Source organism: Oncorhynchus mykiss, chromosome 30 (assembly GCF_013265735.2).
Source record: "Oncorhynchus mykiss isolate Arlee chromosome 30, USDA_OmykA_1.1, whole genome shotgun sequence".
In the NCBI taxonomy this organism is placed as follows: Eukaryota; Metazoa; Chordata; class Actinopteri; order Salmoniformes; family Salmonidae; genus Oncorhynchus; species Oncorhynchus mykiss.
Window position 1 is genome coordinate 27,695,081 of NC_050570.1, and position 17,680 is coordinate 27,712,760.

A 17,680-nucleotide genomic window follows, 5' to 3' on the forward strand; every position below is an offset into this window, starting at 1 on the left:
GCACAGAGGCGGTGATCCTAGACAAGTATTTTGTGACTCTGTGAGTAGTGTGTGAGTCTGCACCTGTCCAGTCCAGCCCAAGTGAGTGTGTGTGTATACCTGTCCAGCTGTGTATGTATACCTGTCCAGGTGTGTGTGTGCGTGTTCCTGGTATAGTTGCAGCAGCAGCGTACCTGTGTGACTGGCTCCTGGTCCTGCTGCTGTGTGTTTAGTACTGTGGCTGCGTTGTCTGCCCCCAGCAGCCTGCGAGCCATCTTCTCCTCGTAGGTTAACCTCTGGAAGCACCGATTAATGGGTCAGCCGGGGTTAGTGTGTCAGTCGCAACAGCAACACACACTCGTCACAGATATTAATAAGATACAGTCTTCCTGAGATACACTTGTGAAATGGATGACACGGGGGGGGGGGGGGGGGGGGGGGGAAATGTTTTGTCCTCTCCAAGTCAAAAGGCTCTTTTGGACTCACTATAGTACCGGGCCTGTTCTAACATCAGCAGAAACGCTGGTCTGTGAACATATCTGTGACTTAGTTATGCATGTATTAATGGTTGGGAATGAAATTTGATTGATATTTGACATGATGGACCGCTAGTTAATAATATGTATTAAATAATGTTACAGCAATACCTTAATTCCCGACTTACTTACAAACACACAGTCATCTACAGTGTTGTGAAGGCACTCTGTAACACACACCTGTTGTCCATTGCTCATGCGCTCCTCCTTAAATCGTAGCTTCCTCTCCAGGTCCTGAATGACAGCATCCTTGGTTCCCTGGATGTCAGAGTCAGAGGCCAGGCGTGGGGTTCCTCTGGACTGCTTCCGGGGGAAAGCACTGCTGACAGAACACAACAACAGACGTAGGGTTTAGAACATGGGACATCAGACCGTTAGTCAACAGTGGCTGCTGTTTCTTTCTACAGTAGATCACATAGCCATGATATGCAATATGCTGTGTGTGTGTGTGTGTGTGTGTGTGTGTGTGTGTGTCAGACTGACTAGGAGTTATTTGAACCCTTGATTGAGACAGAATAAGCCACTTCTTTCTGTTTCTCATTCCCTTATCTGAACATGTCCAACTGCAGCCTTCCAGACAGAGTCCTCTTATCTCTCTCCCCTGCTGCAGGAATGCCCCGGTGAGGGGGAAAACAGACAGAGGAGAGGGCTTGATGAAAAAGAGGGCGAGGGAAGGAAGGAGATGTGGAATTGCCTTAAAGGGGAAGGGGGAGAGCGTGTTTGACAGTGGATGTTTTCTCCAGAAGGCCAGGCATCATCAAGCAGAACCAGAGCCAGGATTATCTACACAACACCAGATCTCTATCAATTAAATAAACATGACCGAGCTCACTCTGGGTGCAGCCGACTAAATAGTCAGGCCTGGCCTGAGAAGGTAGGGTTTCTTGACTTGAGAAACACTATTGTGTTTTGGAAAATGCCCAGTAGTGTGTGTTGAAATCTCAGCTTTGCATAAACCCTTCAAATAGATGTTGATTTGACTTTGACACACCCTTCATTCTAAAGTCATTGTGTATATTTTTCAGATGACAGGGCAAATATTCTTAACTCACACACACACATTTACACACCCCAGGACACTGAGAGACACGGTGCTCTCTGAGTGTCTGTACGAGCCCCTGGCTGGTCTCTGGGTTGTAAATATGCTGAATAAGAATTTAAACAGGCCATCTTCCATCTAGCAGCAGAACTCCAGCCTCCAGCTGCTGCCAGGTGGCAGGCTGTCCTGATGAGAATGGAGGGAGAGGGAGAGCCAGCCTGGCTCCATAGAGACAGACCTGCCGCAGGCTGTCACCTACTGACTGATATGCTATACAACCATTTGACTGGGGAATGAACTGGCCTGAAAGTATAGGGTACTGCCCCATGGAGAGCCAGTGTAGCTGTGTCTAGAGCCAGTGTAGCTGTGTCTAGAGCCAGTGTAGCTGAGTCTAGAGCCAGTGTAGCTGTGTCTAGAGCCAGTGTAGCTGTGTCTAGAGCCAGTGTAGCTGAGTAACATTGAGGATACTCACATAGTCCCATTCCCTTTAGGCAGGCCAAGGGCGTTGACGGACGGGCTCGTGGGCGTGGCTGGCAGGACGGAGGCCAGGAAGCCAGCAGGTGATTGGGGCATGGAAGTGAAGGGGGAAGAGCTGCTGGAGTGGCCGGGGGAGAAGGGGGGAGTCGAGGAGATGGGTGGAGGAGGGGGTGGGGGAAAGTCTTGGCTGGGGCCTGATGGAGAAGACATGCTGCTGCTGAGGAAGGGAGGGGGTGGAGGAGGGAAGGAGGGAGAGGATGGGGACTGAGACCCGATGCTGCTGCCCTTAGTGAAGGGAGGCAGGGTGACCCTGGTGAAGGGTTTGTGTGAGGTGGGTGGGGAGAGGGGTGAGGGCAGGCTGGATCCAGAAGAGCCAGAGGACTGGGTGACGTAGCCCCCCACAGGGACTGTCCCCCCGGGGCTCTGGGCAGCAATGAACTGCTTGGGCCGGGCGTAGTTGAATGTGCTAGTCTGCATGGCGCTGCTCTCCAGCTCCTGGAAGGAGGGAGGAGGGGGAAGAGGAGGAGAGGGCGGAGAGGACACTTCCTGGGGCTGCTGCAGCAGAAGTGGGACTTCCTGCTCTTGCTCCTGCTGCTGGATCCAATTGGCTGCTTCTTGCTGTTCCAATAGAATCTGATCGTGCAGCTGCTTCAACTGTTCTATGTTCCTAAAAGGAAAGTTGATACATAGGCATCATCAGTAACATAGGCATCATCAGTAACATAGGCATCATCAGTAACATAGGCATCATCAGTAACATAGGCATCATCAGTAACATAGGCATCATCAGTAACATAGGCATCATCAGTAACATAGGCATCATCAGTAACATAGGCATCATCAGTAACATAGGCATCATCAGTAACATGACTGCTGGACAGTGGGGTCACTTTGAATGATCATGCCAAACAGTAATTTTTTTATATTTTTTTAAACACTATTGCAGAACAAAACTGGACAATGTTTTTAAAAGTTTGTGAGCTAAATGAAAGCAGGAACACACACCAGTAGATCAGAAGCATTCCGTACAGGCCTTCTTTTTTTCCCGGACCAATGGAATCCCTACAGTAAAGGCCTAGACTCCATACTGTGTCCACGTATTTTGTGTCAGGGTCAGTAGAGCCTAACAGTAGTGGTTTTCCATCCCCATGTCACCAATCAGAACATAGCACACATACCCCTGTAACACTCAACATCCTCTCAACACCACTAGAACGCTGGAGGGGATGAGATAACGCTGCTAAGGTTACAGGCACGTTGTAAAAATGTTAGAAAAGCATGCGGCTGTAATCCATTTTGACCTTGACTGACACAATACCCCATTACCCGTCTCTCACTCTCTAGTTACACAACCACGGTTGACAAATTAAAGAGGTTGTGATTGTAAAAACAGCAAACACAGAGAATGAGCCTCCCAGTCGTGCCGAGACATTGCTCTAATGTTACGGATGCGTTGTGAGGATGTTACTGTCAGTGGTTGAAAACCACACACAGAGCTATCGGGATGACTTCAGCACTGGGCCATCCAAGGGCCTCACTCAGGAATTACACTGAGCTTTTTACACCAGCCTGGAATTGATAGCCTGTCAGGCCTGAGTTGAGAGGGTTCAGTGTACCATGAGGTGTGGTTAATTCAGCTAGCCAACCTTGCCACGGTGTGTGTGTGTGTGTGTGTGTGTGTGTGTGTGTGTGTGTGTGTGTGTGTGTGTGTGTGTGTGTGTGTGTGTAAAGTGCTGATTAGTGATGTTCTGGGGAGGAAACCTCTGCATAGTGAGTTACCAGTCATTACATAAAGACTTAAAAGGCCAGCCTGTCGACAGCCACGTCAAAAAGTACAATTTTAAATTAAATTAAACATATTAATTTTGTTTGGCATATTTTAACATCTCAACCAATGCCTTTTAGCATAGGAGTCCTGTATTTTTTCAAATATGGTTCAAAACCCGGACGTGAATATTAGCAAAAAAATGACCACATTTTCAGTACTAATTCTGTATAAAATTGAAAATTACAAGACTGTAAAATGTTTTTTCTGATATCTATTTCTTGGTGTGACAGTTAAAGGGTTAAACTGCAGTGCGATGAAACAAAATAAACACAAACACACATCTCTGTCATGTCTTGTTTTCAGGGGTGAATCCTAATTATGCAGCATTGTATTCTGTCATAGAGGTATGGCCGGCTGAGGATTTCACACACAGAGCCCTCCTACACTGTCAAATCACGACTGGCCTGGTCGGGGATCAGTTGGCTGGGGAAACGAAGGCTCTCAAGGAGGTTCCTGATCCTAGAGGGGGTGGATGACATGACTGGAATGGAATAAAGAAAGAGGGGCTAGTAAACTAGACTCATTCTATGTCCACTGCTTGCTTTGAATGTGTTAATTTATAATGGGGAAATATTTTATTTGGGTCTGGGGGCTTGTAACGGGAATGTACAGTGGGAACTTCAGAACACATATGACGTGGTTGAGTTATCTTCTCAGGGTAGCAGAAGGGGTATTGGGGAAATCTATAAAACCCCCATGTTAGAAACCTTAATGTTAATGGCCCAGTCTGTGACTGGTAGTGAGTCCATCAGAAAACCTGGATAGAAGAGTCTAGATACAGCTACATGCCTTGTCATCAGGACTTCACTAGGACAAAATTCTCAGAATCTGTTTCAGATGCTGAATAACCAGGACATTTTTCATTTCTGTCTGAGGTTCCAGGGGATAAGTCCCCCATTCCCCAGCCTCTGCTCTCTCTCAAAAAATATGAAGAGCACAACAAAGGTAATGAACATTTTACAGTAAAATGACAGAACTGACAGTGAAAATACCATGAGACAGATATCCCACATGATTTGAGATCAGTCACATGCTCCCCTCATTAGTAGCATAGCAACAGTAGTACTCCAGGCCCAAATAAACACTCATTATTCGAATCACTCCAACCTGTCATAACCTGTGTGATGGTGTAGACTATTGTACATGAAAAAATAGCACGTGAAATAGCTAACTGAAATAATGCCGTGTCTACTTTCCCTATGTGTTTCTCTTAATATCCCAGCAATGTCGGACATCCAAGCCTCCACCAAAAGAGCACTTTTACAGGAATTGTTTGGCAGCTCCTGAGAGCGGCAGCCCTGGCCTCCACTCCTCCGTGGCGCTTTCTGTCCTTTTTTGGCTGGGTTCTCTCAGCGCAAGGCAGAAGCTCTCGCCTCGCCCGCCCGCCCGCTCGCTCGCTCGCTCGCTCAAGCAGAGTGGAAACGCGCTTTATTTCCTCAGCGCCTTGTCTTTCTCTCTCCTTCACTGCCAGCCTTCGTGTGTGAGTTGCGCATGAAATGATTTCGATGACAAACCGTTTGTCCGCGTGCCTGCATTTTTGTAATAACCCACCTGATGGTTTCCAGCCTGCCTGGTATATTTTAGAGAATGTTAGGAGCCCAGTTTGAGTATACTAAATATATCTGAAAAGTTGCCCTGGTGTTTTTACTCCTGCCTCTGGAATTTTTCTGAGTATGTTTGGGAGGCAGAGTGGATGTTGGCCAGCTGTGACCGACTGACATCATCTTCTTGCCTTAAAAGGTGTTCCTTCTTTATATAGAACAGCTACTTCCAAACAAACATCGCAGCTCATTATTCCCCAAAACAACTGATGTGCACCCCTCTCTCCCTCTCCCTCTCTCTCTCCCAGCATGGTCAATCAATTCCACATTTAGTACAGTCTAATTCCCCTTGCTTATTTTACAAAAGGGCACTCACATGATTAAGATTCATTTGTCCTTCTTTCCGCATAATGACTAACTTTCCAATTGTATTCTACGTTATGAAATCTGACAATTTCATTCGAATTTTTCCACTCAATTGAATTACCATTTTGTCAGATAGTATCATCTTAAATATTCCTAAACTCTAAAACAGCCCATAAACTTCAGATCTTTTTATGGTTGTCAGTGAGAGGGTCAGACTGTGTAATATTGTAGCTGCATCAGTGGTTTTATTGTGCCTGGTCTGTCTGACAAAAGGAGTGGGCCACCTTGGCTGACACCATGGCCCTGACCAGACCAGCCTCCAGCCAGCTCTACCCAGCCAACATCCACTTACGAAATGACTTCCGAAATCTATTTCATCTCTCTCAATCAAGCTTTTTCTCTACTGATTCAGAACAGGGATTGTCTATTAGGCTTGAATGAGCCAACAGACAAATCATTGGGATAATAAAGTATCTCTTGACTTGATTTAGTCACCAACTCTGGGAACAAAGAGAGGAGCCTTCCGCCCAATCAACCACTCTTAAAAGGAGATTTAAAAGAGGTGGATGTTCATTCTAGCATATAGCATTCACTTATAGCCATACAGCCTTTTAATTTACAGTACTTTCCCATCTCCACATAAATCCTCCCATTGTTTAGTCTGAAAAGGGGCATTTTCTTATAGCTGTTCAGAACAGCCTGTTCTATAGATGCCAGTCTGACTCTCTTGGGGACAAGAACCAAAACATACATTATTTAGAACTTCTAAAAGGTTTGTGAACAGAGTTGGTGCTTGGTAAAACAAAATAAAAACGTTTTATCTCTCATGTGAGTAGCTAAAGAAATGACAGAAACTGCTGAAAAGGCTGGAGTTAATTCCTTTTTTTCTTCCATTCCTCTGAGAGTCTGTTCCTATCTGTCTTGCGGTGCAGTGGGGCCTTGCAGGGAGGGAGAGAGGGAGCCGTCCTGCTCTCCATCTCCATGACAACGGCCCAGTGTTGTGCTTTACCGAGTTGAGGCAACTGGCCCACACAACTCTCAGTTCCAGTGTGAAAAAACTGCAGAACTCTGCCCTGTCATTTCAGACTGTAACAGTACATTACCGTTAAATCTCTCTCTTCCTTTCTCCTCTCTCTTTCCCTCCATTTAGAGGTCCAAATAGGCCAGGCTGTTAAATGTTCTCTCTCTCATCTTGAAAAATACTTTGAGTTGGCCTGGTTCCTGGTGTAAATGATTTAACATGGAACACAATGAAAGAGAACTTTAGAAGAAACGTTTGATTGACAAACCATTCTTCACATTACCCTCATAGTAAAATGTCAATTATAAAGGATTCTGGTGGTGCTTTAACTTTCCAGTTTCTACATGGGAACATTAGCAGCATCGCTGAGCTTAACGGGGTCAGGCACAGCTTGTCTGAGTGAAAGTTAATTGAATCGGTCTTTTAGAACACCATGTAGCAAGCTGAAACAGACCATGTTGTAGCAGTCAGAAAGAACAAGCTGAAACAGACCATGTTGTGGCAGTCAGAAAGAACAAGCTGAAACAGACCATGTTGTGGCAGTCAGAAAGAGCAAGCTGAAACAGATCATGTTGTAGCAGTCAGAAAGAGCAAGCTGAAACAGACCATGTTGTGGCAGTCAGAAAGAGCAAGCTGAAACAGACCATGTTGTGGCAGTCAGAAAGAGCAAGCTGAAACAGACCATGTTGTGGCAGTCAGAAAGAACAAGCTGAAACAGACCATGTTGTGGCAGTCAGAAAGAGCAAGCTGAAACAGACCATGTTGTAGCAGTCAGAAAGAGCCAGCTGAAACAGACCATGTTGTAGCAGTCAGAAAGAGCACGCTGAAACAGACCATGTTTTAGCAGTCAGAAAGAGCAAGCTGAAACAGACCATGTTGTAGCAGTCAGAAAGAACAAGCTGAAACAGACCATGTTGTAGCAGTCAGAAAGAGCACGCTGAAACAAACCATGTTTTAGCAGTCAGAAAGAACAAGCTGAAACAGACCATGTTGTAGCAGTCAGAAAGAACAAGCTGAAACAGACCATGTTGTAGCAGTCAGAAAGCGCAAGCTGAAACAGACCATGTTGTAGCAGTCAGAAAGAACAAGCTGAAACAGACCATGTTGTAGCAGTCAGAAAGAACAAGCTGAAACAGACCATGTTGTAGCAGTCAGAAAGAACAAGCTGAAACAGACCATGTTGTAGCAGTCAGAAAGAACAAGCTGAAACAGATCATGTTGTAGCAGTCAGAAAGCGCAAGCTGAAACAGACCATGTTGTGGCAGTCAGAAAGAGCAAGCTGAAACAGACCATGTTGTAGCAGTCAGAAAGAGCAAGCTGAAACAGACCATGTTGTAGCAGTCAGAAAGAGCAAGCTGAAACAGACCATGTTGTAGCAGTCAGAAAGAACAAGCTGAAACAGACCATGTTGTAGCAGTCAGAAAGAACAAGCTGAAACAGACCATGTTGTAGCAGTCAGAAAGAACAAGCTGAAACAGACCATGTTGTAGCAGTCAGAAAGAGCCAGCTGAAACAGACCATGTTGTGGCAGTCAGAAAGAACAAGCTGAAACAGACCATGTTGTAGCAGTCAGAAAGAACAAGCTGAAACTGTCCATGTTGTAGCAGTCAGAAAGAACAAGCTGAAACAGACCATGTTGTTGCAGTCAGAAAGAACAAGCTGAAACAGACCATGTTGTGGCAGTCAGAAAGAACAAGCTGAAACATACCATGTTGTAGCAGTCAGAAAGAACAAGCTGAAACAGACCATGTTGTAGCAGTCAGAAAGAACAAGCTGAAACAGACCATGTTGTGGCAGTCAGAAAGAACAAGCTGAAACAGACCATGTTGTAGCAGTCAGAAAGAGCAAGCTGAAACAGACCATGTTGTAGCAGTCAGAAAGAACAAGCTGAAACAGACCATGTTGTGGCAGTCAGAAAGAGCAAACTGAAACAGACCATGTTGTAGGAGTCAGAAAGAGCCAGCTGAAACAGAAACAACCCATGCCAACAGTCAGCTACAGAGGGTTTCCAATCTGTGATCGCCACCGGCTGCCTCTCCTCCGTAGACTCCAATCATACTGTCTTTAATCAATGCTCTCTCTAATCAACATGTCTATAATGGTCATCTTTACACACAGTCGCTTGTTTGTGCTTCCTGGACAATGATGGCCTCGGGTCCATACAGACAGGCGGTTCTACAATTAGACTGACTAACATTACCACAAGCAAGCTGTGAGCCATCGCTGGGTTTTACGACCTAACTTGTTCGGGTGCGAGGAAGGGGAGCTTGTCTTTGATTGGCCACTGGTTTGTTGACTAGGAGAAGGAGAGGAGAGATGGGAGAGGGTTTATGGGATTCCGCCAGCAGCACTCACTAACCACAGGAAGTGACCATGGGAGGACAGGAAGTAGTTGAGTGTAAACAGCCAATAAGGAGGTGGGTTCCTTCTATAAACAACAACAAGAGTCTAAGCTTCCTTCTGCATGATGTGTACATACAAGCCAGCAATGTGTAAGTGAAAAGCTGTTGATCCACTCAAATGTCTGAACAACAGGTTTACATTTTCCCACAATGGAAGTAAAGAAAGTTTGACTTATATTAGTGTTTGTCTGTGAGTACAGCAGTGAAGGCTCCTAAGAGGAGGAAGGGGAGAACCATCATCCTCAGTGAATCTCATAAAAATGAAAATAGTAAAACATTGAAAAAGTTATCCTTTTTAGATAAAACTATACTAAATATATTCAGGGTAGCATCATGTGGTAGCCGGAGGACAGTTAGCTTCCATCCTCCTCTTGGTACATTGACTATGTCCTGTGGAGATCAAAATAGGTCAGATCAACTTTGCAATAAATAACTTCAATCAGACCCTCTCTCACCCACAGGGGAGGGGGGGGGGGGACTGGTCAATGATAGAACATTCAGACATCCCTCTCCAAATTCAGCCAGAGAATGTGCCTTCGTTTTAAAAAGGCTTTTCCCGCAGAAACTCTAACACGTTCAAAAGCAACTACTGGAACAATATTTCTAACATAGAATGTTGGGAATGGTCAGAGGCGATCTGGAGACCACTGGTGACGTTTCGGGTGTTATTTTGTGATGTAATTAAAAATGTTATAAAGGAAATACAGTAACTTGGAAAGTATACTAACTATATGTGTGAAGTGTCCATCCGATGCGATGTGCATGAAATATGAAACATTATGAAAGTGTTTTTGTTAAGAGAGGGACATGATTTTAGGAACCATAAGAGATAATCGTTTCGTATAACTTTGCACAGTGACAAGTCACGCCATTGAGTGAGGTCAGCCTGACTGAACTAACTGTATAAAATGATGGGTTAAGAATGAACATATCAGACCAGAGAGACGTTGAGCTGCAGCTCACTTTTTATTTTTTCTCCCCAATTTCGTGGTATCCAATTGGTAGTTACAGTCTTGTCTCATCGCTGCAACTCCCTTACGGACTCAATAGAGGCAAAGGTTGAGAGCCGTGCGTCCTCCCGAAACACAACCCAACCAAGCCGCACTGCTTCCTGACACAATGCCCACCTAACCCGGAAGCCAGCCGCACCAATGTGTCGGGGGAAACACCATACACCTGGAGACTGTGTCAGCGTGCACTTCGCCCTGCCCGCCACAGGAGTCGCTAGTGCACGATGGGACAAGGACATCCCTGCCGGCCAAACCCTCCCCTAACCCGGACGACGCTGGGCCCATTGTGCGCTGCCCCATGGGTCTCCCGGTCACGGCCGCCTGCAACAGAGCCTGGACTCGAACCCAGAATCTCTAGTGGCACAGCTAGCACTGCGATGCTTTGAATCTCAACACGAGGTAGAGACGATAAAGTCAACTCCCGGACAATCACTGGTACGGCTGATTAGCTGTCCTAAGTAAAGTATCTAGAAAAATTTATTTAAGTGGGACCATTCCATTACTCTGTTCAAATCATCATATTATGCTACTCTCATCACCCCACTGGGAACCATCGACACAGCTGGCTAGACTATCTTCAAAGAAGCATCTTCCAGTGCAAATGGAATTAGAATAAAATCTGTAGTTCTGTTCAGGACTACACAATAAATCACCGGATGCCGGACGGCTGCCGGATACCGAACGACTGCAGAAAGGAACAACAGTAAAAGACGGGTGGGGACGTCTTTTCAGAGCCTTACAAACGTGTCGCGAAAAGGCTCAAACAACCCCCTTTCCATGAAGGCCCAGTTAGGAGAGATACATGGCAAACCAAGGCATTTCCACGTAAATAGCTTCATGATTTCTTACTCCAAGCAGGCGGCGGTTTGTGCACAAAGCATAAGTGAGAGTAGTTTCTAAATGTACCACCGTTAAGTGCTTCTGTCCCTCTCTCTCTTTCTCGCCCTCTCCATGTCTTTTGTAACAAGCAGCCATATTGTTGTCAGTCCGCTAGGGACCTGTTTCTAATGTATTAAGTGTGTATGTTTATTCTGTGTTATCAAGGGGTGGCAGGTAGCCTAGTGGATAGAGCATTGGACCATTAATGGATGTCGATTATGGCAGCCCTTCACACCTTTCTGATTCAGAGGGTTTGGGTTAAATGCAGAAGATGCATTCAGTTGTACAACTGACTAGGTACCCCCATTTAGCTAGCTAAACCAATTTGTGTAGTACTGAACCATAAGCAAGGCTAGGGTTTTTGCAGATGCAAGGAGGTTACGACTATTCAGAATGATATGATTAATAAGTTGACTGTTTATGGATGTAATATGTAAAGACCTTTAGAGTTTAATTTGGGAGATGATAACTTTAAAGAACCGCTCTTGTGGTGCCCCAAATCCTAATGAATTGTTACATGATTCATTTAATTTAATCGAGTAACAATTATACATAGTTAGTTGATTAGATAAATAACAGTCATCCGATTAATGAAAGTAAAGTCACGACAACTTCAATACATAACCTCTTGGTTCCATAGACTTATACAGTAACTATGACAACTTCCAACCTATCAGAGCTCTTGCAGCATGAACTGACATGTTGCCCACCCAATCAAATGATCAGAGAATTAATCTAGTACTGAAGCATAAGCTACAGCTAGCTAGCACTGCAGTGCATAAAATGTGGTGAGTAGTTGACTTAAAGGGAAAGACAATAGTTGAACAGTTTTCAACAAATTAATTTCTTAAAAAATGAAGAAGCAAGAGAGATATATATAGAGAGAGATTTTGTCTTTTTTTTTTTTTAGTTACTCAAACACCCGGCTCCAACAGAAGGATGCTATGTTAGCTAGCTGGCTATGACTATCCAACACAACACTGGAACTCGTCAAATTCAAGGTAATCTTTTGGTTTTATTAATTTATTTCCACCGGGGCCCCGCCGGTGTAACTGCTTCACTGGGTTTACTAACACATTCGTTCTATTACCTATGTTGACTAGGACGTTACTTTAGCTAATATGGGGACAACGATGTAGGCTGTGTGTAGCGGTTATGGTTTGGAAAGATTTTTTTGCCTGGTCACATACAGCTGAGGTGTTGTTCATTGAAGCCCACAAACGAAGGGAAATGGTGAGAGGAGACTGCATAGAGGCTACAATGAAGACAACATGGCTGCTATGAAAGTGAACTGTGTTTATGTGTGATTAGGGGTCTATTCATTCCGCCGATTCTGATCGAAAACATTTCTTAAACAGAAGCAAACAAAACATGGATAAGAGTTCCTGAATTTGTCCAATAGAAACTCTTGTTTGCAACTGTTGGACTAATGATCACACCCTAGATAAGCTAGATGCAGGCAAGAGTTTGTGAGGCCGTATTGGATGTGTCACTGTCTGTCCACGTGTCACTGTCTGTCATCTCAAATGTTTCTCTCAACCTGTGTGCACCTACGTTGTAAACTTTCATTCATAGACTAGGTTGTAGCAACCTCGTGATGAGTACAGGGAAAATGGCAGTATCATGTAGTAGCCTAAACCTATCGCTGTTACATTTAACTGGGTGAATGGAATATGAATGACAGTCATCCAACATGCTGTAATAGAAACAAGGCCATGCTCATGAAAAAAATAAATGGTCCTCCCTCATCATAAACGTCACTGACCACCACTTGAGTACAGTATCTGTCCGTGTCATTGTTTAACCATACGTCACTGTGCCAGCTTCTAAAAAGCATGTCCTTGTCAAACAGGAATTATTTATACCCAAACAAGCTAGCGGAGCTCCAGCATCACACCTCCAAAACAAACACAGCCCCTATGTGTGTGTCCTACCGTGGAAATACACCTCAAGGTGGTAACAACATGCTGGCCCCAAACCATGCCCGAGCCAAGAATTTATCAGAACAGATCCAGGGACGCATGATGAAATCAATGGGAGTATGGGAAAATACCAGACTCCCACTGCAATCACATAGACAAATACACCTCTCCCTGTCACCTCCCCCAAGCATGACCAGACATACAGTACAGTATGATCAGTGGTGCATGTTGTCTCTCTGTGCCTGACAGCACCTGTTTCACACTTCCCTCACCTGCGTTATACAGTATTACCGTGCCCCCATTACATCACTGTTACAGTGCGTCAACCTGCAACTTGACCAATCTCTGACAGAAAGTGTCTGGTCTGTCACTCTGTCTGACATGCCGACTGATACAACGAACGTCAGACTGTGACTAATTGACTTAGTATCTGACTGACTGGCTACGACATGATTGATTGACTGTAAGGAAATTGTGAATTCATTTGACATGTCGCTCAGAGACACACACCTATCAGGCTGAGTGTAGATCAGAATAATGTCATGTTTGTGTGAGATCAGACTGCAAGAGGAGGAGTAGAGGGGAGGCATGCAATACTTACACATGTTTAAACACATGCACAAACAGGTACAATACCCAAGGCTTTTACAAGTGACAGGAAGTGTAGATATGGGCCAAAATCCCCATGATCCAGTTGTTAATGATGATCTCTATCGCTGCAGAATAATGTCGACCCTGTGGTATCTGTATGTACCCTAGCAAAGTAACGGGTCATTCATTATACACACAGTTATACATCGATTTTGTTCACCAAGGATTTCGAATAACAACAATGAGCTCTTTTTTTAGGCAAGTTGACATCCATTTGAAGTTCTATGGTAAGTTTACGGCAAGGGGCTGCATTAACAGCTTACATGATTCCAGTATACAAACAACCCCAGCAAGATAGCCGAATGTTTATGTTTGACATCATCACATCAGATCGCCGGATGAGATAAACCAGTGAGCGTGATAAACTTCCATCAACAGATTCATGTGAAGCCCTCAAACTGAGGGTTATAGTAAAAAAACAGGTTCATTGAGTTAGCCAGCTAACTTGTCTAAATGTTCTGAAATAACTTGGTATTTTTTTTAGAAAGATAAGCTTCAAATGAGCATGGTCTCTTTAACTCAACAACACATATCTGAGTTTTGTTTTGTTTTTACTCATTGAACTTGCTTTGTAGTATACCCCTCAGGTGTGTGCACACAAACCACACCAAACTAAACACACGCAGAGACAGTACACACATGTAGGCCTACACATGCGCACAAGCTCTACCTGAAATTAGCACTTTGGATCACGTTTTTAAGGAAACACCTCAAACATCTCCGACCCGTCCATCTGAGGGCAAGCGAGCTGATATAATACAGGTAAACCTGGTGTTAGGGCTGGAAAATGCCAGTGCGGGAGTTTTTACATGACGAAATTGCAAACTAACGTGCTTTTGACACTAGAGCCGCTTTAACACCAGCCGAAAATAGAGACCTTAATCAGATCCGTTTCCACATGAAGGAGCATGTAGGTCAAACCTCCAGTCAGGTTTAGAACCAGAGTTAACCCATTTACCTGACCCACATCACAGGCTGACTTAACACCATGCAGTCCCACTCTGAGAACCTCATTCACCCCACACACACCCTAAACTCTCAACACACACAAAACTCATATACAACCTAACCTCTCAACACACACAAAACTCATATACAACCTAACTTCTCAACACACACAAAACTCATATACAACCTAACCTCTCAACACACACAAAACTCATATACAACCTAACCTCTCAACACACACAAACTCATATACACCCTAACTCCTCAACACACACAAAACTCATATACAACCTAACCTCTCAACACACACAAAACTCATATACAACCTAACTTCTCAACACATACAAAACTCATATACACCCTAACCTCTCAACACACACAAAACTCATATACAACCTAACTTCTCAACACACACAAAACTCATATACAACCTAACCTCTCAACACACACAAAACTCATATACACCCTAACCTCTCAACACACACACAACTCATATACAACCTAACTTCTCAACACACACAAAACTCATATACAACCTAACTTCTCAACACACACATGACTCATACAACTCTCCCTAATCCCTCCCCCCCTGGTTTGGCTGAGTGCTCCTCCTCAGTAGAGAGCTGCCCAACTTTCCATGGACATTTCATAACCCCCTTGATTCAGCTCCTAGCTCAGATCCTTTGAGGTGCTTTATTGGCAGAAGTAGTCCCTGACATTTTTCGTATAGACAACAAAGGAAAACAGAGAAGCCCTTTTTTTTAATCAACTTCCATTCCTTGTCTATTTCCTTGTCCCACTTCAATTTCTCTCTGTCTTTGTTCTCCTAGACTTCCAAATGTATTTTCAACCTCACCATCTTCCTCTCTTTCACCTCCCTCCGTCTGTACCCTACCACCTCCCTCTCTTTATGGTTCTAATTGCACACACTCCATATAAAACACAACCAGACTATTTTCTTCCCCCCCCCCTTTAAACGCTGCACAGAGCGTGTGGCTCATTCCAACTAGACTAACAGTTCAGGGCTGCTCCAGCTACAATCACCCCCTTCTTTATGTCACTCCCTCTCTCTGTCTGTCCATCTCTCTCTCTCTCATCTGTGGAGACATTTCACATATATAATAGAATAACAGGTGAGGAGTACAGAGAATGAACAGTGAGCTCTCTATCTCTCTCCCTCCCCTATCTCTCTCCCTCCCCTGTCTCTCTCCCTCCCCTGTCTCTCTCCCTCCCCTGTCTCTCTCTATCTCTCTCCCTCCCCTGTCTCTCTCTATTTCTCCCTCCCCTGTCTCTCTCTATCTATCTCTCTCCCTTCCCGCTCTCTCCCCCTCCCCTGTCTCTCTCTCCCTCCCCTGTCTCTCTCTCCCTCCCCTGTCTCTCTCTATCTCTCGCTCTCCCCGCTCTCTCCCCCTCCCCTGTCTCTCTCTCTCTCCCTCCCCTCTCTCCCTCTCCGCTCTCTCTCTCCCTCCCCTCTCTCTCTCTCCCTCCCCTGTCTCTCTCTCCCTCCCCTGTCTCGCTCTATCTCTCGCCCTCCCCTGTCTCTCTCTATCTCTCTCCCTACCCTGTATCTCTCTCTCTCCCTCCCCTGTCTCTCTCTATCTCTCTCCCTCCCCGCTCTCTCCCCCTCCCGTCTCTATCTCTCTCCCAAGTCTCTCTCTCCCTCCCCTGTCTCTCTCAGTCTCTCTCTCTCCCTCCCCTGTCTCTCTCTATCTGTCTCCCTCCCCGCTCTCTCTCCCTCCCCTGTCTCTCTCTCTCTCCCTCCCCTGTCTCTCTCTATCTCTCTCCCTCCCCTGTCTCTCTCTCTTTCTCCCTCCCCTGTCTCTCTCTCTCTCTCTCTCCCGTCTCTCTCTATCTCTCTCCCTCCCCGCTCTCTCCCCCTCCCCTGTCTCTCTCTCTCTCTCTCTCTCCCTCCCCTGTCTCTCTCTCTCTCTCTCTCCCTCTCCTGTCTCTCTCTATCTCTCTCCCTCCCCGCTCTCTCCCCCTCCCCTGTCTCTCTCTCTCTCTCCCTCCCCTGTCTCTCTCTCTCCCTCCCCTGTCTCTCTCTATCTCTCTCCCTCCCCTGTCTCTCTCTCTTTCTCCCTCCCCTGTCTCTCTCTCTCTCTCTCTCCCGTCTCTCTCTATCTCTCTCCCTCCCCGCTCTCTCCCCCTCCCCTGTCTCTCTCTCTCTCTCTCTCCCTCCCCTGTCTCTCTCTCTCTCTCTCTCCCTCTCCTGTCTCTCTCTATCTCTCTCCCTCCCCGCTCTCTCCCCCTCCCCTGTCTCTCTCTCTCTCCCTCCCCTCTCTCTCTCTCCCTCCCCTGTCTCGCTCTATCTCTCGCCCTCCCCTGTCTCTCTCTCTCCCTCCCCTGTCTCTTTCTCTCCTTCCCCTGTCTTTCTTTCTCTCTCTCTCACTCTCTCTCTCTTTCTCTCTCTTTCTCTCTCTTTTCCCCCTGTCTCCCTCTCTCTCTATCCCTCCCCTGTCTCCCTCGCTCTCTCTCTCTCTCCCTCCCCTGTCTCCCTCTCTCTCTCCCTCCCCTGTCTCCCTCTTTCTGTCCGGTGAGACGGAGTGTTTATCTTTATCGCAGGAAGGCTCAAGACATTCTTCCTGGGATTGGAATGGGAAAGACATCGCCATCAAGCGAGATTAGCAGCAGGAGTGGAGAGGAAGAAGGAGAAAGAGGAGGTGAACCAGAGAAAGAGAGAGGAAGGGAGGGGCTAGAAACCAGAGAACCCAGTGAAGGACCTGGTACTACTGTTCCTTCCTGACGGACACTATTGCGCTAACTAATCCAGCAGACCCCAAAAGTGGCACCACACAACTGGCCTATATAAGCGTACCTAGTCTTTCACCACTAACACACCACGGACACAACCCACAATAAAGCAACGGCACTGGACTACTGTCATCCCTACATCAACTCACACTACAACTCCTTGCAAACTCACAGACCCTACCACCCTTAGTAAAGCACTCATTTGCCTGCAGTCCTCCTCTTCAGACAAACCACTTCCCAGAGCCTTCGGTGAATGAATGGGTTTCTATCTCTGCCTCTCTGTGTCCTATAAACCACACATCCATACTCCAACACATGCTTTTAACATTA

At 45.7% G+C, this 17,680-nt stretch overlaps 1 protein-coding gene across 8 annotated transcripts in view; it reads right to left on the minus strand.

The window, feature by feature from the left end:
• The window catches only part of LOC110521652 (palladin), a 113,995-nt gene that overhangs the window by 9,722 nt on the left and 86,593 nt on the right, over positions 1–17,680 (minus strand). For 6 of the 8 annotated variants that reach the window (XM_036969024.1, XM_036969022.1, XM_036969025.1 and 3 more), the window contains 3 exons: positions 2,027–2,698; positions 696–837; positions 174–275 (listed from right to left, as the gene is read on the minus strand). In XM_036969024.1, the coding sequence (XP_036824919.1) occupies positions 174–275; positions 696–837; positions 2,027–2,698 (916 nt within the window). The remainder of the gene's footprint in view (positions 1–173; positions 276–695; positions 838–2,026; positions 2,699–17,680) is intronic. The other 2 variants (XM_036969023.1, XM_036969027.1) reach the window with 1 other exon arrangement.